The sequence below is a fragment of the Muscardinus avellanarius genome (assembly GCF_963383645.1).
Source record: "Muscardinus avellanarius genome assembly, chromosome: 16".
Taxonomy (NCBI): domain Eukaryota; kingdom Metazoa; phylum Chordata; class Mammalia; order Rodentia; family Gliridae; genus Muscardinus; species Muscardinus avellanarius.
Window position 1 is genome coordinate 69,784,279 of NC_137802.1, and position 26,704 is coordinate 69,810,982.

A 26,704-nucleotide genomic window follows, 5' to 3' on the forward strand; every position below is an offset into this window, starting at 1 on the left:
CGAGGTCTTCCACATAACCCCAAGCTGGGTTTGTGTGTGTGTGTGGTGGTGGGGATGGAACCCAGGGGCTGTACTCCTAGACCTATTTTATATTTCATTTGGAAACAGGGTCTCACTAAGTTGCTGAGAGCCTCACCAAGTAGCTGAGGCTGGTTTCAAACCTGCGCGATCCTCCTGTCTCAGCCTCCTAAGTGCGGGGATTACAAGCGTGCGCCACCACGCCCGGCTCCAAACTGGTTCTTGACCCAACCAAACCCCTGAGAAGTCCTGCCAGTCTTCCCTGACCCTCGAGCTAGGGCTGGCCGATGTCCTCACCCCTAAGAGCCCCAGCTCTCACTCCCCCAAGGTCTCAGGCTGAGTAATAATTCCATAAAGAACATCATTTAATACACTTGAGACATTGTCCATACAAAGTTAGCGTTTTTTTTTTAAAAATTAGAGCCATAATATAAACTGCTTAAAAAAAAAAAAGGCCCAAACGGGCCCAGGTACCCCCAGGAAAAGGGATACCCTCTGTGCTGGCTCGGTCCCTGTCCCCACTGGGGCAGGAGTGAGGCCCTGTCACTAGGGCCAGCCCGAGAGGCCTATGCCGATGGTAGGGGGGTGGGCTGGGGACCCGGCCTCTGTCTGCTGACCACAAGCACAGGCTCCTGGCGACCCTCCACTGTGTCTTCTCCTGAGCCGCTCCAGGGCCTTGTCTGGAGCCATCTGGGCAGGTGACAAGGCCACGGGTGACTGTAGGTGGGTACAGAGGGCAGGAGGGGAGGGGAACCAGGAAGGGGGCCGCGGTGGGGCGCCCAGCTCTGGGCGAGGGCTCGGTGATGGGGGAGGGCTGGGCTGGGGGGAGAGGTCCCTACACAGCAGGGGAGGAAGGCGGGCCCAGGACCTGAGCCTCAGGAGAAGCAGGTGCCCTGAGTGTCACCGAGCCCGGGTCAGGAAGAGCAGGCCCGGGGCCTCCCTCCCCCGAGGAGCTGGCCTCTGCCGCCGCCCCACAGAGCCAGCCTCGCCCCAGCCCGGGTGGCTCCCCACGTCTCTGGCCCCCGTGGTCAGTGCAGCACCTGGTCCAGCTCGTACTTCTCGCAGAAGCGGCTGGTGAAGGGGAAGCAGGTGAGGTGCTCGACCCAGGTCCAGTTGATGGGGTAGATGTAGAGCCAGAGGACCAGGGAGGCGAAGAGGCCGGCGAAGGCCAGCAGCGACACCAGGATGAGCGCGCGCTTGCGGTACCTGTCGCTCGTGCCGAAGGTGATGTAGGGCAGGAAGGCGAAGGCCAGCAGCAGCCCGCTGAGGAAGCCGAAGATGTGCGCGATGTTGTCGATCCAGGGCAGCAGGCCGCAGACGAACAGGAAGAGCACGACGGCCGACAGGTTGAAGAAGGCCTTCCAGGGCCGCTCCAGCAGCTGCCAGCTCTGGAAGAGTTCCACGAAGAGGCAGGCCAGGAGGCCAAACTGCGACCCGGCCGGGCCCACCTGCACGGGGGCGACAAGGGTCACCTGGGGGGCCGCCGCACCAGGGCCGGGCTGTCAGGCGCGGGACCCGTGCGGTCAGCCCGACAGATAGGCCGGCTCCCGGCAGACACACAGTAGGGCAAGCACACTGTAGGGCGGGCCCACAGAGAAAAGCCAACGGGTCAAACGGGTTCGAGACGGATGCGTCTGTAGGTCAAGAGCGGCCACACGTGGGAACTGCAGACAGACCAGGGCATAGACTGAAGTAGAGTATCTGCTGTCAGGCAGGGTGGGGGTCATAAAGAAATAAAAGCCAGGCATGGTGGTGCACGCCTGTCATCCCAGCACTTGGGAGGCTGAGACAAGGGGATCGCAGGTTCAAGGACAGCCTCCCTCAGCTACTTAGTGAGGCCCTCTGCAACTTACTGAGACCCTGTTTCAAAATAAAAAAATAAGCTAAGAACAGCATGCATCCGTGAGATATGAAATCAATGGAGTATTTAAAGAAATAATAATTTTGGAAGAACCAAATTTTCCTGGTTGGAGCTATCAGAACTAGAATTATTACTAAGATTTAATAAAATCTCTATCAACCATAATGTAAAAAAAAAAAAATAGGGCTGGAGGGTGTAGCTTGGAGACAGAATGCCCCTGGGTTCCATTCCTAGTACTGAAAAAAAAAAAAAAAAAAAGAGAGAAAGAAAAAAGAAATAATAAAAAAAAGGGGCTGAGGGTATAGCTTAGATAGCTTGGAGAAAGAATACCCCTGGGTTCAATCCCCAGTACCGCAAAAAGCAAAAAAAGAGGAAGAAAGCAGTCAAAAAGGACAGGCCGAGGACGCGGGCCAGGAAGACGTGCCATCTGAGTGGGAAGGGGGCAGGTCTCTGGTGACTTGTGAGCATCGCTGCCGCCTCTGGGATTAAGGGGCCCGCCAGTAAGCCCCTAGCTTAGCCGTCCATACGCTGCTGAGCCTGGCATGGGGGGGCGGGTCCCTCCAGCAGACCCCAGATGGCTGGGGCAGGGGAGCAGCAGGGCTGGCCTCCCCACGCTTCGGCCTCCGGAGGCGGGCTCGTCTTGCCCTCCACGCGCCCTCCGGTCCCTACCTCCGCCCGGTACGGGAGGAAGATGGCGCTGGCGAGGTTGCCCGTGATGCCGCTCAGGATGAAGATGATACCAATGCGGTGCCAGCCGGCCAGCTTCTCCAGGTCCCGCAGGATGGTCATTTGGAAGATCACAGACACGAGGCAGTGCACCACGCTGGGAGGGACACGCCGGCATCAGCCTTCCTCGGCTGCCGGCCGGGCATGGCAGGAGCCAGGGCCAGAGACGAGGGGGCGCCGTGCCCGGGCCCAGGAGCCCTTTCTCCGGGGTCCAGGCGAGTGGGCATCGCAGAGGTCTAGGGCTGGGGGCCGCGGGCAGCCTCTTACCCGGCGTGGAGGAACAGAGACAGCCAGAGGCGGTAGAACTGGTCGGGGACCTCAGGGTTGAGGAAGGGTAGCAGCCCACACACTTTGTCCAAGCAGTGCACCTGGGCGGGGCGGGACGCACGGTCAGCACCCCGGACGCAGGCCCAGTCTGAGGCTGTGGCGGGAATGCCCGAGCCCAGCGAGCCCAGCCTCCTCCGCCCAGGGCCTCCCCCACCTGGGAACAGAGCGTGGCCTCTTCATGGAAATAGCCGTGCATGAACTCGCAGTACTCCCGCGTGGTGATCTCACAGCTGGGGGGACGGGGAGACAAGAGGGGACATCAGGGCCCTGAGGAACCCCGCTCACCCAGACCGGCCATATGGGCAGGGTGCAGCAAGCTGCTCCTCTTCCTGCTCTCCCAGGTGGCCCAGGGCAGGGGGTTTGGTTAGTGGAGGCCATCAGCTGGGGGCCGCAGGGGGTTTGGTTAGTGGAGGCCATTGGCTGGGCGCCGCAGGGCTGGGTTGCAGGCAGCTGGGTCTCCGGGTGGCAGGCACCCGCAGCTACCTGCCCTTGGTGCCGATGCAGCAGGGCCGGCCCTTGATCTCGCAGTCTATGTGCGGGATGCCCGTGCCGTTGCTCTTGGCCTGCTCCGTGCAGATCTACAAGAGGGGCCGACAGCGCGGCCTGAGCTACGGAGGCCACGCACCAGGCTACCCCAGACCGCTCTGCCCAGGGGCACCGCTCACCGGCCACTTGGTGATGTCATCGGGCCAGATGTGGGCACCACTGGAGGCCGGCTCCTCGCAGGTCCTGGAGGCAGAGGTCAGGCTGAGCAAAGCGGGGGCCGGGGCCCCCAGCTCGCCACGGCCACTCCCCAGCGCCCAAGCTGGTAGCTCGGATGGCCTGCCAGCAGCCATGGAGGGCTCTAAGCGGTACCTGGGGTCCTGGTGGCACACGGCCCCTGATGTCCGATTCTGGCTCGGATTGGACTTGTCCATGGGGGGCCCAATGTCATTCTGCCACTTGACAAAAGTGGCCAAAGTCTCCTGGAGGGTGGAGAGTGTCTGGTCACGCGGGGAGCATGCCGGTGCGTATATAGGACCCTCCAGGACAGGGCTGGGCCGGCGCCTGAAGGCGTGCGGGCTGGAGAGGACAGGGCAGGAGGGAACATGGCTGCTGCCCTTGCAGGGCCCGCCCCAGGCTCAGGGTGGGCGGGGCGGGGCCCACCGAGCAGTCGGTCCTCTGGGTCTGGATGCAGCCCGAGTGGTCGTTCTGGATGCAGCAGCCCGAGTCCCGCTCCAGGCTCCGCTCCCGCTGCACCAGCTGCTCGATCTGCCGGTCCTTCCGGATGCAGGGTGAGAACTTGGCTCCCAGGTGGATCAGGTCGATCTGCGGATGGGGAGGGGAGCTGGTGACCTGGGGGCTGCCACTGCACCCCAGTCTCCCGTGTGGGTAAGCCAGGACGCGGGGCTCCCCGCTCAGGCGCCCACCCCCCGGGGCCCTCACCGAGCTGGGGCCGACCCAGAAATTCTCCTGCTGGATATACTTGACGCTCTCGTATACGCCTTTGTTCCTCAGCACCTGTCGCCGAAGGACAAGGAGGATGTCAGGAGGACGTGAGTCCTGGGGCAGGTCCAGTACCTTCTGCTTTGGTTTTTTTGTACCGGGGATGGAGCCCAGGGGCTTCTACCTCTGAGCGACACCCCCAGCCTTATTTTTTTTTATTCTTTTTCTTTCTTTCTTCCTTTATTTATTTTTGGTGGTTCTGGGGTTCCTGGAAGCCCTTCTACCTCCGGGCTACACTCCCAGACCTATTTTAACATTTTTATTTGGAAACAGGGTCTCCTAAGCCAGCGCGCGCGGCTGGCTTTGAACCTGCGCGATCCTCCTGTCTCTGCCTCCCAAGCGCGGGGATTACAAGCGTGCGCCACCACGCCCAGCTTTTATTCTTTATTTTGAAACAGGGTCTCACTGAGTTGCAGAGGGCCTCACTAAGTGGTAGGTGAGGCTGTCCGCAAACCGCGATCCTCCCATCTCAGCCTCCCAAAGGCTGAGATTACAAGTGAGCGCCACCACGCCCGGCCGTTCTTTTTCTTGCGGGTCTGGGGGTGGAACCCAGGGGCATTCTATCTCCGATCTACACCCCCAGCCCTATATTTTATTCTTTATTTGGAAACCAGGTCTAAGTTGTGGAGGGCCTCACTGAGTATCCGAGGCTGGCTGCGGACCTGGGTCCTCCCGTCTCAGCCTTCCAAGTGCTGGGATGACAAGCGTGCGCCCTGCCCGGCTGGGGCCGGCTCTTGCGGTGGCAACGGCTGCATGCTCACAGGCCGAGGCCCCGGGGGAAGGCTGGGGCCCACTCACCAGCTGGGTGGTGACATGCTGGGCAAAGCCCACGGGAGCGACGCCGTACGTGCAGATGGCCAGCAGCGTGATGATGACGTGGACAAAGGTCAGCCAGTAGGTGAAGTAGGGCCTGCGGAGGGGCTCCAACTTAGCCTCAGAGGCTCACAGGCGCGCTGCTTGTGGCTTCTGTTCAACCCCGGCCATCTATACCCCAGAAGGGTCCCTTCTGCCTTAAAACCTTCTGTGACTTCCCACTGCCCCTGGAATAAAGTCCAACACCACTTCCCCCGTCGCTGGCCACAGCCTTGCAGTGCCGGCCCATGACTCTGGCCTCCTCCCCTCCTTACACAATTCCTAGAATACACCATGGTCTCTGCAGCCCCAGGGCCTTTGCACATGACATTTCTGCCACCCAGAAGGCTCTTCCCATTTCTCTTTACTCTTTCTTTCTTTCTTTCTTTCTTTCTTTTTTTGGCAGTATTGGGGTTCCTGGAAACCCTTCTACCTCCGGGCTATACTCCCAGATCCTTTTCCTGGACACACAACACACCCGATCTGGTTTTTTTTTTTTTTTTTTTTTTGCAGTACTGGGGATGGAACCCAGGGCCATTCTACCTCTGAGCTACACCCCCAGCTCCATTTTTCAATCTTTTCATATTTAAAACAGGGTCTGCCTCACTAAGTAGCTGAGGCTGTCCGTGAACCCAGATCCTCCTGTCTCAGCCTCCCAAATGCTGGGATTACAAGCGTGCGCCACCACGCCCCGCTTGCTTTTTATTTTATTTTTTTAAATAACTTGGGTCCAGTGTCTATCAGGTCACACTGTCAATCACACACTCTGGGAGAACCACCTTCCCGTCCCCGGCTTCCTCCGAGTTTCTACGTGTGGCCTCTCCGGGTCACCTTGCCCATGGCCCCGACTTCTTGGTGCCCCTCGGACACCCTGCCCGCCCTTCCCTGACCCGGGGCCATCACCGAGTGCTTATCTACAGGCTGCCGTCTGGGGCTGAGCTGAGGATGCAGGCCGGAAACTGGCAGTGGAGGAGTCAGCAAGCGCCCGAGGGCTCCGCCCAGGCCACGCGAGGGCACCCTGACACAGCCCAGCTGAGCGTGTCGCCCGCCGCGCTGCCAACCCACAGGGGATGCCACTTGGGGAATGAGGAAGGGAGGGGCTTGCTCTGGGAAAGGGCTGGGGTGCGGAGCTGCCGCCGCCTGCACGGGGCCCACCGGTGGCTGTCGAAGCTCTCCAGCTGCCGCTGCACGGTGCTGCTGATGCTGCGGCGGTAGCTGCGGTTCAGCCAGGTGCCCACCACGCCCAGGCCGTAGTGCCGCTTCTTCCGGCCAAAGGCGAGGTGCTTCACGGTGGAGGCGATGCGCTTGCCGCGCCGGGGCGCCGGGGCCGGGGCTCGCCCGTACTCCTTCCTGGTGAGGACGGCGGCTCTCAGACCCAGCCGGGCTCGGGAGGGAGGGCCTCCCTGCCGGGCGCCGCCCCCACACTCACAGCGGGATCTGCACCCCATCCGGGGAGACCGGGGAGGCCGAGTGCGGGATCCCTCGGAAGCAGCTGGCTGAGAGTGGGGGGGACTCGAACACGTCGTCGGGCATGGAACTCGTTTCCTCCTGCAGTGGAGGACACAGACAGGCAGTGTAGGGAGTCACTGGCCCAAAGCCCGGCGCGGTGGCGCACGCCTGTCATCCCAGCACAGGGCGGCTGAGGCAGGAGGATCGCGGTTCCTGGACAGCCAAAGCTCCTCATAGTGAGGCCCTCTACAATTCAGTGAGACCCGGTTTCAAAATAAAGAATACAAAATAGGGCAGGGCGTATAGCTTGGGGGTCGAATGCCACTGGGTTCTACCCCCAGACCCACAAAAAAAAGTCACTGTCCGAAATGCAGTCCCCCAGGACTCCACACTTTAAGACGGGATGGGAGGCCGGGGGAAGACCCTGCCTGCCAGTCCTCAGGGCAGCTTTCCCAGGGGATGCTGCCCCCATCCCAGGTCCCTGCCTGGCCCAACAGAAGTGGAGACCCGGCCCAATGGGCTGCGGGCCCTTGCGTCTTCCAGGGGCTCCTGGCAGGACACACTTGAAGCCAGGGTCACATCTCCCAGCACCCAGGCCACCCGTTCCCATCCCGGAGGTCCCACGCCCCACGCTTGCCTTACTAAAAAAGGAGGTGTCGAAGGTGTCGGCCCCGTCCACCGCGTCCTCCTCCAGGAAGCTGGGGTAGGCGAAGCTGCGCTTGATCACCCGGCACCGCTGGGCCGTGGCGTCCAGCACCGGGCGCCCCTGTGCATGGGCACGGGCACAGGTGTCAGGACAGGGCCCGGCAACCCTGGTCCCCAGCCCCAAGGGACTTCCAGGCCCATCCTCCTGGGCGTAGCACCTCGGAGGTGCGATGGGGCAGCAGGGAGGAGTAGGCGCTCCTGAGAGCAGAAGGCCAGCTGCCAGGGGCCCTCAACACGCTGCCCTGGCTCCTCCCTGGGGACCTCCTACCCTCTGACTCCGTCACCCTAATACTCAGGGCAACCCACGTTCATGCCCATGTCCCCAAGGCTCAGGCATGCCAGGCCCTGCCCACCTGTCTGATCCCCCATCTCCTCCCCCCTCACTAAAGCCGAGTCAAAGTGCTGTTTCCCCAAAACCGTGCTCCCTCCCTCCGACGGCAGGCCTTTCTATAGGCTGAGAAGCCTCTCCTTCCCTTCTTCTCCCTGATTGTTTCTCTGTTTTTCTGGGCTCAGCTCAACGTTCCTTGACACCAGCCCCTCTCTTGAGGGTGCCGCTATCACCCTTGCTGGCCTCCCCCATCCCCAGCACGGCGCGGGGCTCAGTAAACCCAGGCAGGTGAGTGGTGCATGCGCGTCTAACATTCCACGTCCTGGGCGTCTAAGTTGGTGCATATGGCTTCAGGAACTCGAGAGGCAGCGGGGGGGGGGGGCAACTCCCATGGGAACTGGGGCCTGGAGGACCCTGCTGGGCTCTGGGCCTCTGGGTCCCCGGCACACTCGCGGCCCCTGCGCAGAGGGCCGACACCTGGGTGAGCTTTAGGGGAGCTCTGGGCGGCGGCTCTCACCTTGAGGAGGGCGGTGGCGGCCTGGAAGCTCATGTGGGCCACGGATATCCTCTTGCGACGGGGCGGGTGTGAGTAGCCGGAGCGGACGCTGGTGAAGGAGGTGAGGGACAGGACTCCTGGGGTCAGCGGCGGGTGTGGGGCATGAGGCCGGTCCACTTCGTCTGGGTGGCGGAAGGCCCGGCCCCGGGCCAGTGGATCCACGATCTGGAAGGGAGGGAGGGTGAGCGGAGCTGGCGGGGCCCCGGGGGAAGCCACCCGGCCAGCCCTCGGCGCCCACCTTGGGCATCTTGCAGGGTTTCGGCGACTCAATGCCCTGGAAGGACGGCACCTCCTGGCTGGGGAGCTCCAGGTCACGCTGGCACGAGGCTTTGAGCCGGCCGTAGCGCACGCTGCAGTGGTGCAGGCTGCGGCGCTGCCAGTTCTGTCTCTTGCCCTCCCAGTCGCCGCTGACGCCGAACCACTGGGCCGTGCCCCTACAGGGAGACAGAGCGGCGGGCGGTACATGCACAGTGCACCCCCGGGTGGGCGGGAGCAGGGGCGGGGGACGGCAGCAAAGCCTGCACCTGCGCGAGGTGAGGGGTGACCGTGTGCTTGGACTACTGGTGACCTTCCGGGCAGGTGGGGGATCAGCCTTCTCTGAGCCCTGGAACCCAGTCATCAGAGGAGGGTGCAAGGCTGCGGTCCCTCCCTTCACTTTTTCTTTTTTTTTTTTTTTGGTACTGGGGATTGAACCCAGAGGCATTCTACCTCTGAGCTATACCCCTAGCCCTTTTTATTTTTATTTTTTGAAACTGAGTCTCACTAAGTTGCTAAGGGTCTCGGCTGGAACCCGTGATCCTTGTCCCAGCCTCTCAAGAACTAGGATTACAGGAGAGGCCACCATGCGCAGCTTCAGCCTCCACTTTTTTCAAAGAGTAGGCTTTAGTTTCCCCATCTGTACCAGGATATTAGATTCTTACAATCCACCTACAGGGAAGGAGACGTGGGGGCCAGGCCCCGCAAACGTCCAGGTGCGCAGGGTGTGCGGATGGCCGGGCGGGGCGGGGACTCACTTGCGGATGCTCTGGGACAGGGAAGCCTGGCGGCGGAAGCCGGGGCGCTTCTCTGTGCTGTCCTGCCATCGTCCATGGGGCTCCTGGAGGCTCACGCTCTTCAAGTAGGCTGGGTTCTTGGGCCTCTGTGGGGAGAGAGGGAGGGCAGGGGGTGTCCATCTCAGGTTGCCTACTGGACAAGGCTCCTGACGGGAAAGTCCTGAGGACAAGTCGGCCCCACTCCACCCCCTGGGCTGCTTTTGTGCTAAATTTATTTATTTGGTTTTGGTACTGGGAATTGACCCCTAGGGCATTCTGCTCCGAGCTACATACACCCTCATCATATAATATATCTATTTGTGTGTGTGTGTGTGTGTGTGTGTGTGGTACTGAGGCTGGAACCCAGGGACTTTCGACCTCTGGGGTACATTCCCAAGACCTATTTTATATTTTATTTGGAAACAGGGTCTCACTAAGTTGCTGAGAGCCTCACTATGTAGCAGAGGCTGGCCTCAAACCTGTGTGATCCTCTTGTCTCAGCTCCTAAGTACTGGGATTACAAGAGTGTGCCGCCACGCCCGGCTTCAGTGTTTGTTTTGAAACGGAGTCTTGCTAGGTTGCTAACAGTCCCCCAGTCCCTGCAAGTTGCTGAAGCTGGTCTGGAGGCTCGGCTCTCCCGTCTCGGCCTCCCCAGTACTGGGATTACCGGCATGCGCCGCGGTGCCTGGCTCTGTTTACTTACTCTTCTCAGTGTTGGGGATTTACTTTGGGGCTCTGGGCAGGCAAGTGCAATACACGGAGCCACGCCCCCAGCCCTCATCTTCTCATGTTTTCCAGAGAACAGCAGCACACGCTTCCTCCCCAGAGCCCTCCCAGTACCCACGACCGCCTTGCCGCTTTCCTCTGTTTGGCAGAGGTCTTGGGGCGAGCGGCAGCGTTAACATAGCTCCGCTTTATGTCCCGGGCTGCGTGGGAGTCCCCGTGCTTGGGCCTACTCTCAATGAGCTCTTTATGTCTGTATGGAGATGTTGATTCATTTCCAACCCCTGCCCAGGGAGCCAGCGCTGCACAGGCCACTGCTGGTGCTGCAGGACCCTGAGCACCCTCGATCCATCACAGACAGCCCCGAGAGCCTGGGGCCGGGAGGCTGAATGTCACAGCCAGAGCCCCCTTTCCTGAGGACGCACCTCACTGTTCCCCGAGAACCCCAGGAGACAGAGCTCTTGAGCTCAAGTGATAGGGCCCAGGAAGAAGGGGAGGCCGGGAGGGAGGCCAGGTCTGAGTGGAGGCTGCACCGGCAGCGGAGGCTCAGGAAAGAGCCCCTCAGGGGAGTGAAGCCACGCATTAGGTGGCAGGTCTGTGGCTGCGGCGGGCAGTGGCCCCGGGACCCTCACCTCAGGCAGCATGCTGTCCTGCTCGCTGGGGGCCTGGGTCTCGGGCGGCGGGATGGTGATGGACAGGTTGGGCGGCTTTCGGCTCTGCAGGCGGCTACTGGGCGCGGAGGAAAGGCTCCCGCCATTCTTGTCGGCCGAGGCCATGGCGGGAAGGCAGCTGGGAGAGACAGGGAAGGAGGCAGAGCGTGAGGAGGGCTCAGGACCCCAGGTGGTGGCTGCCCATTCAGAATCAGTCGGCCCGCACTGGCTCACGGCGGTTCTGAAGAGCAAAGCCAGGCTGCACTGGGCTAAGCCAAGGGCGGCAGGTCTCTTTCTTTCTTTCTTTTCTTTCTTTCTCTCTTCTTTCTTTCTTTCTTTCTTTCTTTCTTTCTTTCTTTCTTTCTTTCTTTCTTTCTTTTTTTTTCAGTACTTGCATTGGAACCCAGGGGCAATCTACCTCCGAGCTACACCCTCAGCCCTACTTTTTATTCTTTTATTTTGAAACAGGGTCTCATTGAGTTGCAGAGAGCCTCACTAAATAGCTGAGGCTGTTCTCAAACAGTGATCCTCCTGTCTCAGCCTCCTGAATGCTGGGGTTATAAGCGTACGCCACCACGTCCGGCTCCCAGCCCTATTTTTTATTCTTTATTTTGAAACAGGGTCTCACTGAGTTGCAAAGGGCCTCACTAAGTAGCTGAGGCTGTCCGTGAACCGCGATTCTCCCCCGATTCTCCTGTCCCAGCCTCCCGAATGCTGGGATTACAAGCGTGCACCACCACACCCGGCTGGCAGGTCTATTTCTGACCTACATTTGCATTTCACACCAGTAGAGGTCAGTCGGCCCTTGAGGATTTGCAGCTGGAGTGATCTTAGGGCTGGCAGCGGTGTGGGGGCGGTGGCACAGCGCAGCTTCCTGAGGACCAAGGACTGGCCTTTGTCCCTGGGGCAGGGCTCAGGGGAGAACAAGGAAAGGCTAGGACCACCTGGTGCACTGAGCCACCAATAAGGTGTCCAGGCCCATGCCGGGTAAGCACCTGCTGAGGCAGCCAGGAGCCCCTGTGCAGACAGAGCGCGGTACTGCTCAGAGGAGGGTGGCCCTGAGCCACGCGGCGGGAGGTGGCAGCTCAGACTCATTCCCAGAGAGAAGAGAGACCCACCATGCTGCTGCTGGTCCCTGTCCCCGCCCCCAGGCTGTCCAGCTCCTTTTTCAAAGGTAACTAAAATCTGGGTACTGCGACCCATCCCGGTCATCTCAGCTGCTTGGGAGGGTGGCTTGAGCCCAGGAGCTTGAGGGCAGCCAGGACAACATATGGAAATCCTGTCTGCTAATAAATAGAAGTAGCCGGGCGTGGTGGCACACGATTTTCATCCCAGCATTCGGGAGGCTGAGATGGGAGGATCGTGGTTTGCAGGACAGTCTCAGCTACTTAGCGAGGACCTTTGCAACTCGGTGAGACCCTGTTTCAAAATTAAAGAGACTAAACCAGGCGTGGTGGCGCACGCTTGTAATCCCAGCATGCGGGAGGTTGAGACCGGAGGATCACAGTTTGCATCCAGCCTCAGCTACTTACTGAGGCTCTCAGCAACTCAGTGAGACCCTGTTTCAAAATAAAGAATAAAAAATTGGGCTGGAAGTGTAGGTCAGAGATAGAATGCCCCTGGGTTCCATCCTCAGCACCACGAAAATAAAAATAAAATAAAATAAAAATAGAGCTAGGGTGTAGCTTGGAGGTAGAATGTCCCTGGGTTCAATCCCCAGCACCACAAAGAAAAAGGAAAGAAAGAAAAAGATAACTGAAACTGCCACCTGTCTGGAACTTTTTTCTGTCCACAGTGGCAAAGTGTTTTGTTTATTTACTTACCTATTTATTTACTTATATTCTGGTACTGAGAATTGAATGCAGGGGCATTCTACCTCTGAGCTATACCCCCAAACCTGCGATCCTCCTGTCTCAGCCTCCCAAGTGCTACGATTACAGGAGTGCACCACTGCACCTGGCTTTTATTTTAGCAAGAGAAGTAACACACGCTCTTGAGATATAAGGCTCAGATGTCAAAGGCAGAAACTGAAGGCAGGGCCCATCCTCCAGGGCTTCTTGCTGCTGCTGGAAACAACAGGTGTATTTTCAAAACTTCACACATGAGCGCACCTCTGGCCTGCAGCCCGGCCATCCCTCCCCGTCAACACCAACAGTCAGGCCCCTCGGCTGCTTTAATAGCAGCAAGGACTTCACTGAGGGGAGCGCCCCAAGATTTATCTGAGTCCCAATGGATGGCTACTGAGGATGTTTTGTGTCCAGTGTTGCAGCAAACACCCTTGCCTGCCTGGCGTGCTTGTTTAAGTATTTATTAGAAGACAGCTACCGGCATTCAGGAGGCGCAGACCGGAAGATTGCAGTCTGCGGGCAGCTTCAGCAATTTAGCGAGGCCCTTCGCAACTCAGTGAGACCCTGTTTAAAAAAAAAAAAAAAAAGACTAAAAATAGGGCTGGGGGTGTAGCTCGGAGGTAGAATGCCCCTGGGTTCCATCCCTAGTACTGGAAAAAAAAAGAAAAGAAGAAAAAGAAGACAGCTGGGGATAGTGGCACACACTGTAATCTCAGTATTTGGGAGGCTGAGAGAAGAGGATCACCGGTTTTGAGGCCAGCCTCAGCAACTTAATGAGACCATATCCAGTGTGACATATGTTTATATCTCAACAAAGCTGTCAAACAACAAAACGCCTCAGACAGGGACAGGGACTCCCGAGCTGCTGGGGCTCTACTAGCTGCTCACGCCCCCCGCCCCCACGCACACAGACCGCTCCTTGTCATCTCCGGGCCTGAGTGCCCTTGTCAGTCCCCGGAGCTCTCCAAATCAACCCCCTTCGTGACCTGTTCATCTCTGCCTGATCCACCCTGTGCTGCCAGAAGCGCTCTAGCCCCAGAGGTGCCATTCATCAAAAAACAGCCAGCCAAGCCCGGCGCCGCAGCCCACACCAGTACCTGGGAGGCTGAGGCGGGAGAACGGCAAGTTCAAGGCCAGCCTCAGCAACTTATCGAGGCCCCAGTAACTTAGCAAGGCCCCATTTCCAAACAGAAATAGAATAGGCTTGGGGGCTGTAGCTTGGAGGTAGAATGCCTCTGGGTTTGATTCCCAGCACCGCAAATCAAAACAGAACAAAAACCCAGCCAGCAAACGCGGGAGGTGGCCAGCAGGTCAGGCCCCGGCGTCTTACCTGCGGGTCTGTGGCTTCCTGGCTCACGGGGGCGGCAGGGGCATGTCCCAGTCCTCTGCTCACTGACAGGTCCTGGTCAAGCCCCAGCCCTGCCCGCGGGTGGAGGGAGAGAAGGCCCAGGTCAAGCAGGCCGGCCTCTTCAGCGCACGCTCTCTCTCGCTGTAAAAAAGAAAGGGCGTGCTCAGGGGCGTGCAACCACCCAGACTCCATCTTCCTGACCTGTCTCCCACCCACGGAACGATAATCCCCCGCCTCACTCAGGAGCAAGGGCCCTCGCCGCACTAAGTGTGGCACTCCAAGCGCCGGCCGCGGAGCCCGGGCTCCCCACCACCACCAGACACACCGCTGGCCCCGATATGACAGCGGCCAGATACCAAACACAACACGGTGCCCGTTCTTTTTTCTGTTTTCGGTGTGACTGTTATTATTTGCAGTACTGGGCGCTCTACTACGGAGCTACACGCCCAGCCCCATTTTATTTTCTGAGACAGGCTCTCCCAGGCTGGCCTCAAACTTGTGATCCTCCTATCTCAGCTTCCCACGTGCTGGGATCGCAGGTGTGTGGGTACGTCTCACAGGCGAGGACTGGGAGCTCCCGAGGCAGAGCCAGTGGCCCAGGACGCTTCTGGGGGAGTCCTGACCCCGTGCCCCTGAGGTCAAGGGCTCTGAGAAGCCCTGGTGCTCACAGGCCCCTGCATGGGGAGAGCCCAAGAGCCTCCTCTGGGGCCTCCACAGGGAACACTCTTCTGGGAGCAGGGTGTGGTGAGCGGGCATGGGGCGGAGTCTGCCCTGGGAAGCTGGCACCAAGAGGCAGCGAGGGAGGACCCTTCTGGAACTTGCTGACTGCACCTCCCCAGAGCCGGCATGCCAGGCCCTCCCCACCCCACAGGGCGGCCCCGCCCCTCTGTGGCTCCCCCGAGGCCCTGCACCTGGCACACCAGGCTCCATGGCGCCTGCCAGGCAATTCCTGTGCTCCTTCAAGGACTGTCACCTCCTCCAGGAAGCCTGACAGTCGCCACCAGACAGTCAGCCACTTTCACCTGCTCTCAGGTGGGGGCCCCCTACCTAGCTGGGCAGCAGAGGGCCCTGCACCCCACTGGCCTTGCTAATGGCCAGCTTAGATGGGAGTCTGGAGCGAGGGTGAGAGTGTGCACGGCCGGGAGTGGTCAGTCCACACGGACCCTGCACAGAAGCCATCTTCCCCAACCTTGCAGCTGGTCCAGGCAGCAGCCCCCTCTGGGGGGCTCTTGAAGTAATGCCCCCTACTCCCCATCTACTGAGGGCCGGGACAGAGGATGCTGGCCCACGGTGATTCACAGTGGACCCCCTACCTAGCTCCCTAACCCACCACAAGCCCTCCTTTTGGTTTTGGAGGGGTACCTAAAAGGCACCCCTAACCTGAGGCCATACCACCCCTGCTGGGACCCCCACCCATGCCCCTGCCTGTGATGCTGGCATGTGTGCCGATATCCTGGTGGGAAGGGCAGGCATGACCTATGGCCGCAGGGTAGGGGAGACAGGACCAGTGTCAGGACAATCCTGGGGGCCCCAAAGAGGAGCAATCTGAGCCCACCACCTTCACGGGACAGCTCCAGGGCCCTGGATGGGAGCCTGTAAGCAGCTTTGCCCCGTGCCTCAGTCTCCTGCTCTGTTACCTGGGGTGGGGGTGGACAAGCTGAGGGCCAGCTCTGACCATGTCTGGAAATCCACCCGTTAAGCTCTCTCTGGACCGCCTGGCCCAGCCCCGCTCTACCCGGAGCAGTGGGCCGCGAGACCACCTGCCCCCAACTTGTGCAGAAGGCTCGCGGGGCTGGCAGGGGTGGGCACTGTTAAGACTCACTCTGGGCTCTTGCGTGACCCACATCCTGGCAACAGAGCCTCCCTGCCCGCGCCTCCCCCACCCCAGCTTGATCAGGCGGAGGAGATTGCGACATCCTGGGACCAGGCTTCCTGCAGCCCACAGTCACATCCGCTGCTCTCGCCGGCCCCCAGGCCACCTCACAGCTGGCCCGCGGTGGGCAGGGAGCTGGGAGGCAGGACCGCAGCCGCAGCCACCTGCCGAAGTTGGGGCCTGGCCCAGATCAGGAAGGGCTCCTTCCCAAAAGGGACTCTGCCTGAACCCCAGAGGGCTGGGAGGCTGCAAGGGGCCTGGGTAGAAGGACCCAGGTTGAGGTGGCTTACACGCCATTTCCTCTTCCTTCACGTTGTTTGTGGCCAGCACGGGGGTGGGCTGGGCAGACCCGGGGACTGGAGCTTCTCTGTGGTGGAGGTCAGCACCCTCTCCAGAGAACCTTCTAGACAGCACTGCCCAGTCAGCAGCAGCCAGGCTGGGGCGCAGAGAAAGGCAGATTCAGAAACCACGGCGGCTGTGGCCCAGGGAATCCGGTTTCCCCAAGGGTGGGGCTGGGCACTCCCAACCACACCTTGTCCAGCGCCGCCGCTAGGGTAGGCACGGCCCCCCGGAAAGGCCCCCTAGAGCGCAACTAGCAGCCAGCCCGGGCAGGCGCTGGGGTGCCCTCCCCACTGCACAAGGGCCCGAGCCCAGGCTCCAGCACAGGGCAGAGGCCCACCGCCCCTCCCAGCTCTCGCCCAGGGACAGTGCCACACTACCCAGGAGAGTGGCTCCAGTCCCCTCTCTCCCACCCCCTGCACCCCACACCGGCAGGTTTCTGGACGCTCCCATCTTGCTGAGAGTGGACGAATTTCCCCACGCCCTGCCCTCTGCAGACTTGAAGAGCCAGGGTTGGCAGCTGTGGCCCCTGACAGGCAGGCAGGACACCAAGCACCCAGCCCATGTGTGGCTAGAAACAGGGACAGAGGGAGAGGCCCTGCCAGTTTGGTGGCACATGCCTAAACTTGGGAACTTGAGACAGGAGGATCGCAGGTTCGAGGCCAGCCTCAGCTACTTAGTGAGCACTTAGAAAGATCCTGTTTCCAAATGAAAAGGGCTGCCGGGCACAGTGACACACGCCCGTCATCCCAGCACTCGGGAGGCTGAGGCAGGAGGATCGCGGTTCGCGGCCAGCCTCAGCTACTTAGTGAGGCCCTTTGCAACTCGGTGAGACCCGGTTTCAAAATAAAGAATAAAAAACAGGGCTGGGGGTGGAGGTTGGAGGTAGAATGCTCCTGGGATGAATCCCCAGGAACAACAAACAGGAGCCACATGTGGTGGTTGCACGCCTGTAATCCCAGTGCTTGGGAGGCTAAGGCAGGAGGGTCGCAGGTTCGAAACCAGCCTCAGCAACTTAATGAGGCCCCGTTTCAAAATAAAAAATAAAATACGGCTGGAGGGTATAGTTCAGGGGAATGCCCTTGGGTTTAACCCCTAGCACCACACACAGAGAAATAATTGGGAGGAGGCCTTGGACCAGGAGTCAGCATCTCTCCTCTAGGGAAGAAAGGGGGAGACCGTGGTAAGCCGCTGGATACAACCAGGCAGCACAGAGGCCATCGTGCGGGCCGGGGCGCACCACCTGAATCGGAATGAAGAAACCAGGCCTGGCCCAGAAGTCACTTGAAGCTCCGGAGCGTGGGTGAGTCCCGGGGAGCTGGCAGCCAGGAGGGAGGGGGTGGTGGACAGCGACCCTGTCCTTTCAGTCCCCGGCAAAAGGTGAATCACGGGATGACGCGGCAAGCTGGAGGCCAGGGAGCTGCTCGGCTCCCCGGCTTCCCAGCCACAAAAACTGAAACTCATCTTCCTTCCCGTGGCCCCGCCGGGAACCGCGGGTGTTTTTAGAAAGCTGCAAAGAGGAAGCTGGGCCTTTAGCTGCTGTGCAATCCCCAGAAACCCCGGCATCTGCTGACCTCCAGTTCTCCCTCCCTCCCCTCCGCCCAGCAGCCGAGGGATGGCTCACGTGAGCGCGGGCACCCACTCCACCTCCCCAGCGGCCGCGTCTCAGCCCTGCACACCTCCGACAGAGCAAAGGACAGGACAGAGCCTGGGAAGGGCCTCGAGGTGCAGGAGGCACTGGTGGAAGGGGAAGGAGGGCGAGGGAGCTGCTGACCCGGGGCTGGTGGCGCAGACACAAACAGCACGCGCCACCGGGCATGCGAGCTTCGCCCAGGGGCCGCCCACACAGAGAGAACATAAAAGGCCTGTGGGTTTGCACCCCACAGAGGTCCCCCAGAGAGCAGGCCCTCCCTAGGGAGCCCCATGCCTCCTTCTTCTCTCCCCTGCCCCCTCCCAGGGCTTGTCTTAAATAGCTGAGTAGATAAAGAACTGGAGGGGCCGGTTCAAGGCCTGGCTAACTTCTTTGGGATCTTCCACACCAGGCCTCAGGGCTGGCTCTGGGCTCCCTTGCCCCAGTTAGACTGGCTGGGGTGCCAGCCACCACACTCAGGGGAAGCGGAGCCACAGGGAGGGGGTGTGAGCGTGTGGGCCTGCGAGGGGCGCGGCCCACCTGCTCTAAGGGCTGTGCAGCTCTGGGCCCCTCTGTCCCTCGCAGCCCTCTCAGGACCACTTGCCCAGCAGGGCAGGTGCAGCGTGAATGCCTTCCTCCTCCTCAGGGTCTCTGGTCCCCAGGAAGCAGGCTGAGCATCCCAAGTCCAAGGTACAGCAGTTCCAGGTAACTGGGCAGGCGCCACAGCAGCTGGGGCCTCCCCACTGGGCCTCCTCCTGGAGGCCCCCTAGGAAATCCTGGGGTTCTAGAAGCTGCTGGTGGGCACGGGCCAAGCAGACAGCAGCTGAGTAGGGATGCAGGTGCCCTGGACAGAACGCAGGCCCGGGCCACACCTCCGGCAAGCAGCTGTGTTGTACTGCCTCTCCTGGGGGACCGAGGCCAGAGGAGGGCACCCAGGGAGGGAGAGCGCATACTGGGTGCCGCTCCAACCCGGGCCCCAGTCCTGAAGACTCGTTTCTGTCGGGGACATGGGCCACTGAGGGGTCCACAGAAGCAGCAGAGGTCCGGCACATGCTGGCTGAGGCAGGAAGGGGTAAAGTTCAGGGCGGGGAGCCGGGGACGCCTATTCCTGCTAGCGGCTCCTTGACACCAAGGCGTGACCATCCCCACAGAGGCCCGGTCCATCTTATGATGCTCATGGGTCTAGAGCCACCAGCTGCTTCTCGTGGTGTGATGCTGGACAGTGAGGACGCTGCCCAGCATGTGGACAGAGGGCCACAGGCCCAGCCCCAACTGCTGTGTGATCATGGGCAACCTGCTGAACCTCTGTGAGCATAGTTTTGTTTACACACAAGACGCCAAGTGGCCTCCCGGTGGTCTGAGATCTGGGTGGCCTGTCAGTCACCGCAACCCATGCTCAGCTGAAGGAAACGTCTCACCCCATCTTGCAAAGAAGCTCCCCGTTCAGGGTCACCCGATCAGATGCAGGCCCGCTGCAAGCCCGCTGGGTGTGAGCCCCCGGCCACCCTCGGCGCCTCCCTCCACACACTCGGGGCAGGAAGGAGGCTGGGCGTCCTTACTCCTGGACACCCAGCCCTGTTCCTGTCTGCCTGGAGCCCCTCGGCAGGGAGGGAAGATGCCAGCCTAACACTTTTCAGCTTGTAAACAGTCATTAAGGAGCTAATAAACCTGATTTCCCAGAACCCTGCCCTGGGGCTCCCCACATCCCTGGGAAGAGGCTGGCCCCAGCCCCGATGTGCTATGCCCACACTAGGCCGGCTGGCAAAGTCGCCTCGCTTTGGGGCAGTGTGTGGGGTTCTCTTGTTGAGGAATGAGGAGGGCTGGAGACGGCTTGGCCACCTAGCTGCGGGGGAAACTTTGGGTACTCTGCCACCACTGAGCCTGAACGGGGTGCTGCCCCGCCTCGAGGGAGCCGGCTGAGGTGGTGCAGATCCTGCCTGGACAGCGGCTGGCCCACACGAGCGACCACTGGCTGAGATCTGCCACTGTCACCCACAGGGCCTCTGCGCCTGGGCCAAGAGCCCCAGAGGTGACAGGGCTCTATTTGACAGGTGGGGAAACAGAGGCTCCCCAAGGTGGTATGGTTATGTCATCGGTCCAAGGTCCCAAAGTCAGTGAGTGGCGGGCTGCAGCCCCAGCCGGGTCCTGCAGGAATCCCCGTGCCCTGCAGACTCTGGAATGGCAGCCGAGAGGCGAAAGGACTTGCCTGGGTGCAAAGGCCTTTGGCTCAGGAACCCTGCAGCCCAGCCCCTCCAACAGAAACAACGACAGTCAGGCTGGGGCAGCACTTAGCTTATCAAAGGGCTGGCCTAATCAGGCCACGGCTGGGAAGGCAGCTGTCATTCTGCTTCCTGGCTGATAAGGTCCCAAAGGTCTCAGGCTGGGTCCCCCACCCTTTTCTTCTAGGTCTCCAGGTGGCTGCCCCAGGTGAGGGGGAGCGAAAAGGCTCCTTTTGCCAGAGGCCAGAGGCAGGAAGCTGTCCCTGCCCCGCCTGCGATGCTGTGGGCGCAGGCCACCTTTGGGAGACAGAGAAAAGGCACAGGTTTGGCAGCTTACCCCATGAACCTTGGCCAGGGGTAGCCCAGCTGAGCCGCCTCACCGCTGTGACCCCCACACCGTAAGCAGCACACGCGCTGGCAGACAGGGGGGCAGTTCAGGCCCAGACGGAAACATATCCTCTCCTCCCTTGGCCACCGGAGGCACTGAGGGGCCACAGCCACGTCTACAAAATAATAACAGTGTGACCACTCCAGATGACTGCTCTCAGCGGCCCCACACAGCCGCAGGCAGGGCCTCTGCCATGCCCACATCTGGGCCACGCTCCCAGGAGAGGCATCCCAAGCTCCTTAGCACCATGACTCCCTTGCTGGCTGGCTGCCGCCGCCACGCACCAGCTAAGGCTTCCACGGATCACTGAAATTCTCACCTCGCAGCCCTGCCACTGACAGCTGGAAAACCAAGGCACGGGCTATTTAATTACACGACTCCTATCCGACTGAGCACATTCTCAAAGACCACCGTGGCAGCCGGGCGCGGTGGCGCACGCTTGTAATCCCAGCCCTCGGGAGGCTGAGACCGGAGGATCATGGATCGTGGACAGCCTCAGCTACTTAGAGAGGCCCTCCGCAACTTACTGAGAACCTGTTTCAAAATAAAGGATAAAAATAAGCTGGGTGTGGCCGGGCGTGGTGGCGCACACTTGTAATCCCCGCACTTGGGAGGCTGAGACAGGAGGATCACCCGGGTTCGAAGCCAGCCTCAGCTACTTAGTGAGGCTTTCAGCAACTTAGTGAGACCCTGTTTCCAAATAAAATGTAAAAAAAGGTCTGGGAGTATAGCCCGGAGGTAGAAACCCTCTGGGTTCCACCCTCAGTACCACCAAAAAAAAAAAAAAAAAAAAAAAAAGCTGGGCGTGGTGGCACACGCTTATAATCCCAGCATTCAGGAGGCTGAGACCCAGAGGATCGCGGTTCGCGGACAGCCTCAGCTACTTAGTGAGGCCCTCTGCAACTCAGTGAGACCCGGTTTCAAATTAAAGAATAAAAAATGGGGCAGGGGGTATAGCTCGGAGGTCAAATGCCCCTGGGCTCCATCCCCAGACCCCCCCACACAAAAAAGACCACTGTGTCTGGCAGCCCCTTGGACCCTCCTTATAATCGACCACACCCCCACTTATCACCACACCTGCCCCAGGCCAGCGGCCCTGACCAGTACCCTCTGCACTGCCCACATGGTTTAACCACTAACCTAGAGGGCCCCGGGGTGGCACTGGGGCTGAAACTGGCACTGGTGGCTTGTGAACCCAAGACAACTTGTACCCGGGTCCCTGGGTAATTTACTAAGGAGAGACACGGTGCCGGCGATGGCCCTCCGTCCCTCCCTGAAGAGGAGAGGAGCCTCCATATACCTGTCTCCCTCTGAGGGAGGCAAGGGTGACTTCAGGGAAAGCCCTCGTTCTTCCCCATGCTGGAGCAGGCGGCAGCTCATCCCGTGAGGACACCTGCATCCCAAAGCTGGCCTGGCCTCACTCCTTCCCAGCCCCCAAGCCACCCAAGGTCAGCCGGCGCGGGGCTGGGCAGGCATGGCCGTCCTCCACACCTCCCCAGCGCCTCCCCAGTGCGGCTGGCTGGGCAGGAAACCGGGAGCCGCTCCTGACCCCATGCAACCATGAGCTCATTCTGGAAGTCCCCTTGGGCAGCGGGACAACACCTAGGCCTGCTCCAGAGCATGTGGCACCCAGAACCCAGGGGACGTGCAGGGGATGAGGCCACACACCCGCTACACCGCGTGACCCCCGGCAGGCGCCAGGTGGCTCACCCCAGCCACTTGGACAGGACAGGCACACGCCTGAACTCCCCGACCTCTTCCTAGCCTCATCCGGCATCTGTCTGGGCAGAGTTTATACAAATAGGACAGGAACCCCGGCAGAGGCCACAGGAAAGCATCGCTGCCCAGCCTGCAGCAGGGCTCAGCCCTAGTGGTCCTTGTGTGTATCTGTACTGTGACTTATTTCTCCTCTTGCAGGAATAGAAGTCCCCCCCCCCTGCCGGGGGGGTGAGGGCGGGGCAGGTGCACTGGTACTCAGGAATGGGCCCACCAAGTGGAAGCCACTGGGTGGTCTGTTTACCCCAATCTGGGGGTGGGCAAAGGTGTGCAGGTCCCTCCTGCCTCCAGAGGCACAGGGCTACTATAACTGCTTTCTTTTTTCCTTTTCTTTTGTGGTACTGGGGATTAAACCCAGGGCTATTCTACCGCTGAGTGATACTCCCAGCCCTGTTTTTATTTTGAAACAGTGGATGAGGAGTCTCACTACTGCCAGGTGTGGTGGTGCACACTTGTAATCCCCACGCTTGGAAGGCGGAGACAGGATCGCGCAGGTTCGAAGCCAGCCGTGGTGGCTGTTTCCAAAAATATAAAAGTATAAAATAGGTCTGGGAGTGTAGCCTGGAGGTAGAAGGGCTTCCAGGAACTCCAGTACCACAAAAAAAAAAAAAAAAAAAAGTCTCACTACTTGCTGAAACTGTCCTTGAACCTGTGATCTTCCTGCCTCAGCCTACCCCAAGTGCTGGGATTACAGGCGCCCACCATCACACCCAGCTCACTCTATTTTCTGTTCAACTAAAAAGTCTCACTCTAATCTTTGAGAGTAAATAAGATTACTAACTAATCAAATGAACCCACCAGAAACCTCCACCTGCTGTCTTGCTGCAGCAGGGCTCCCAGGCAAGGAGGCCTAAGTGTAGCCATGGACGGGAGGGGGGCAGGGGAAGTGCTGGCAATGGGAAGGCAGGGCTGTGGGGGGCCCTCTCCATCTGCCCCTCCTCATTCCCAGGAGGCTGGGGTATATCCCCCACGCCCGACACAACAGGTTTGAGCTCTCTCCCCCCCGGGCCTGTCCAGGCCTCCTCTCTAAGGTCCTCCATCTCTCGCCTCTGTTTGACCAACATCAAGATGGGGGGGGGGCTTCCTCCACCCAGACCTTCCTGGGCCCAACGCAGGGGAACTTGTGTTTGGGTTTTGGGGACAGGGTAACCAGAATGCCCCCCAACTCTCCTGCTCTGGCCTTCTGAGTAGCTATGATTAAGGCACACGCCACCGCACCTGGCTACACTGGGGAACTTTTTTTTTTTTTTTTTTTTTTTAACTGTAGGAAGGCCCACCGGGGAGCCTTAAGGTAGGAACCCTGTTATCCCTTGAATGTTACTTTCCTGGCATAATGAGTTAGGTGTGAGTTCGGGAGGGGAAATCACATCCCCATAGGCTCCAGCCATCCATCTGAGCTCACCCCTGCCCCCCTTCCACCCCCAGAGGTAGTACTGAGCTCGGGGCTGTCCTGGCAGGAGGTGGCCCTGGGGTGAAGCGCTCCAGACCCTGGCTGGGAGGACCTGTTTCCAGCCACTCCTCCACAGCACCCAGAGCAGGGAGGCAGAAGTAACTGCCGGAATAACTGCCCCACACCTCCCTGCTTCTCACCTCCATGAAGCTTCTTCCAAGTTCCTCCCCTACAGACTGGGGAAACTGAGGTTGGGGGTGAAATCAACCAGAAGTACCAGGGTGGACCAGGTATCATGCTGTTTTTTTGTTTTGTTTTGCGGTACTGGGGATGGAACCCAGGGGCATTCTTACCTCCCAGCTACATCCCCTGCCAGCCCTATTTTTTTCTCTTTATCCGTAACAGAGTCTCACTGAGTTGCAAGGGGCCTAAGTAGCAAGGCTGGCAGCCAACAGCCATCCTCGGGTCTCAGCCTCCCAAATGCTGGGATTACAAGCGTGCGCCGCCACGCCCGGCTCCAAGCTGGGTTTTTCTATGGACCTCTTGGGCTGGGCAATTCTTTGCTGTAAGGATGCTCTGCGCATAGTAGGCTGCTTAGCAGAAGTCCTGGCCCTCATCCTCTCACTACCACCCCGTAGCAACAACAGCCGCCCTCACTCTCCAAAGGGCGGCAAGCCGAATGCCTTCAGACAAATATCCCCACCGGTGGGGGCGACTCCTCCCCGCCACCCTCCCCCGCCCCGACCCAGCGGCTTTCGCCTCCGTCTTCCATAGAGGTGGGCAGGGCCTGTGACCTGGCTTCCCGGTGCCCGGGGGTGGGGAGTCTGGACTCCGCCCCCCACCTGTTTCCACCTGGGCTAGGCTCCATGCAGAAACTTAGGGCCCGGGCCGCCGGGAGCTCAGCCGGCGGGGAAGGGGGCTGGAGGAGGGGCTGAGTCCATTGCAGGCCCTCTGGGTCCACGGCCAGGCTGCCCATCCGGCCCCGGCCGGTCGCCTTTCTTCCTCCTCCCTGGGCTTTAAACTTTTAAACTTCACCCAATCGACAAGCGCCCAGATCTGGGGACGCGCGGCCCCGGACCCCTACGGCCTCTCGTCGGAACCGAGCCCAGAGTCCGGCGGGCGGGTCCAGCGGCCCGGCGCCGCCGTCCGAGCCCAGCCAGCCCCGGCCTCCCGGAGGGCCCGCGTGGCCCCGCAGGCGGCCGCCCCGCGCCGCGGCTGCGCACCGCCGCCCGGGCAGCCGGGGCGGGACCCGGCCTCCCGCGCCCGCCCGGCCCGCCCGGCCTCCCGCGCCCGCCCGGCCCGCCCGGCCTCCCGCGCCCGCCCGGCCCGCCCGGCCCGCGCTCACCTCCGGCGGCCCCGGGTCCCGGACGCGGCTCCGCGGGCGCTGGCCGGCGCGGGCGGCGGCAGTCGGGGCGGGGCGCCGGCGCTCCGCCTCCTCCATACCTGCGCGGGGCGGGGCCTCGATGGGCGTGGTTACCTCGGGGGCGGGGCCTCGCCAGCCCCAGGGCGGTACCTAGGCTCTAGCCCCGGCGGAGGCGGGACCTCTGTGGGCGTGGTCGCGCAGTGGGCGGGGTCTGGGCGTGGCCTCGCCGGCCCCCCGGGCAGTACCTCGGCGGAGCCCCGGCTGAGGCGGGGCCTCGGTGGGCGTGGTCACAGAGGGCGTGGTCTAGGGCGTGGCCTGGGGCGGGGCGGGGCCTCGCCGGCCCCCCCGGGCAGCACCTCGGCGGAGCCCCGGCTGAGGCGGGGCCTCTGTGGGCGTGGTCGATCAGTGGGCGGGGCCTGGTGCGGGGCGGGGCCTCGCCGGCCCCCAGGGCACGGGCGGAGGCCTCCAAGGTCTCGCCCAGCGCCTTTCCTTGCATCACCGCGTCAACCGCGAGAGGAAGCCCGGCAGGTGCTTTGCTACTTGGCAAATTAAGAAAAGTTTTGCCTCCTCCCTGGACAAAGCGCCTAACCTAGCCCTAGCCCGGCGCCTTGGCGCACACCTGTAATCGCCAGGACTTGGGAGACTGAGACAGGAGGCCAACCTCAGCAATTTAGCAAGGCCCCTGTTTCAAAATAAAAAACAAAGACTGGCGGGCGTGCTGACACACACCTGTCATCCCAGTTCTTGGGAGGCTGACGCAGGGAGATGGCAGGTTGGGACCAGCTTTGACGACGGAGCGAGACCCCCGTTTCAAAATTAAGAAAAAATTTGAGGTTAGGGGTGTAGCTCAGACGTAGAATGCTCTACATTCGATCCCCAGTACCACAACATAAGTCAATAAATAAAAGGGTTGGGGTGAAGGTTGGAGTTAGAATGCCTCAGTGTTCAATCCCCAATATAAAATCGAAAGAGCCGGGCGTGGTGGCGCACGCTTGTAATCCCCTACTCGGGAGGCTGAGACAGGAGGATCACACAGGTTCGAAGCCAGCCTCAGCTACTTAGTGAGGCTCTCAGCAGCTTAGTGAGACCCTGTTTCCAAATAATGTATAAAATAGGGCTGGGATATGGCCCGGAGGTAGAAAACCCCTGGGCTCCACCCCCCAGGATCCACAAAAAATAAAATAAAATAGAAAGGAAGAAAAAGAAAGACCTGAGCATGGCGGCGCACGCTCCCAGTACTTGGGAGGCTGAGACAGGAGGCTGGCGGATTCTAAGCCAGCCTCTGCAACTTAGTGAGGCCCTGTTTCCAAATAAAAAATAAAAGCGGTCTGGGGGTGTAACCTAAAGGTAGAGGCCCCTGGCTTCCATCCAGGACCCCCCCAAAAAAAAAAAAAGTTGTGAGTTTGAATCCCTCCCTGCCAATTGCCAGGCGCGGGCCATTGAGCAATCCCTCGCCTTGCTGGGCCTCGGCTCCCCTCTGTAAGCCAGAATGATCACAGGCCCTGCCGGATCCGCTTGGAAGAGCCCCTTGAAGGGCGTGGGGCACAGCTGCCATTTGCCATTATTTGTGTAATTATCATGGGAGGCCCACAGACCTCCTTCCAGGTGTGCTGGGTTGACCTCTCACCCGGGGCCTCCAGGTGGGATGGAGTTCCCGGGACGCTCAGGGAAGGGCCTCAGCAGCAGCATCGATGGTGCAGAGTCTCCATCTAGTGGCTATAACAGGCATCGCACCGAGGACCCCCACGTGGTCACGCGAACCTGCGGAAAAGCCTGTCTCCTTGATATGGCGTAAGGACTCAAGGCTAAGGATGCGAAGG

The 26,704-nt window shown here is 60.5% G+C and overlaps 1 protein-coding gene across 1 annotated transcript; it reads right to left on the reverse strand.

Moving 5' to 3' along the window:
• Nucleotides 1–1,046: 1,046 nt before the first annotated feature.
• On the reverse strand, nucleotides 1,047–10,837 carry RHBDF2 (rhomboid 5 homolog 2; the record flags this gene model as incomplete). Its single annotated transcript, XM_080712342.1, has 17 exons — nucleotides 1,047–1,466; nucleotides 2,549–2,702; nucleotides 2,873–2,973; nucleotides 3,087–3,162; nucleotides 3,416–3,510; nucleotides 3,598–3,661; nucleotides 3,788–3,897; nucleotides 4,079–4,240; nucleotides 4,358–4,432; nucleotides 5,216–5,327; nucleotides 6,425–6,619; nucleotides 6,699–6,817; nucleotides 7,356–7,484; nucleotides 8,269–8,472; nucleotides 8,546–8,741; nucleotides 9,321–9,445; nucleotides 10,694–10,837. 17 exons carry the CDS (start codon nucleotides 10,835–10,837, stop codon nucleotides 1,047–1,049), a joined length of 2,481 nt encoding a protein of 826 aa, XP_080568468.1.
• Between the last annotated feature and the right edge of the window lie 15,867 nt (nucleotides 10,838–26,704).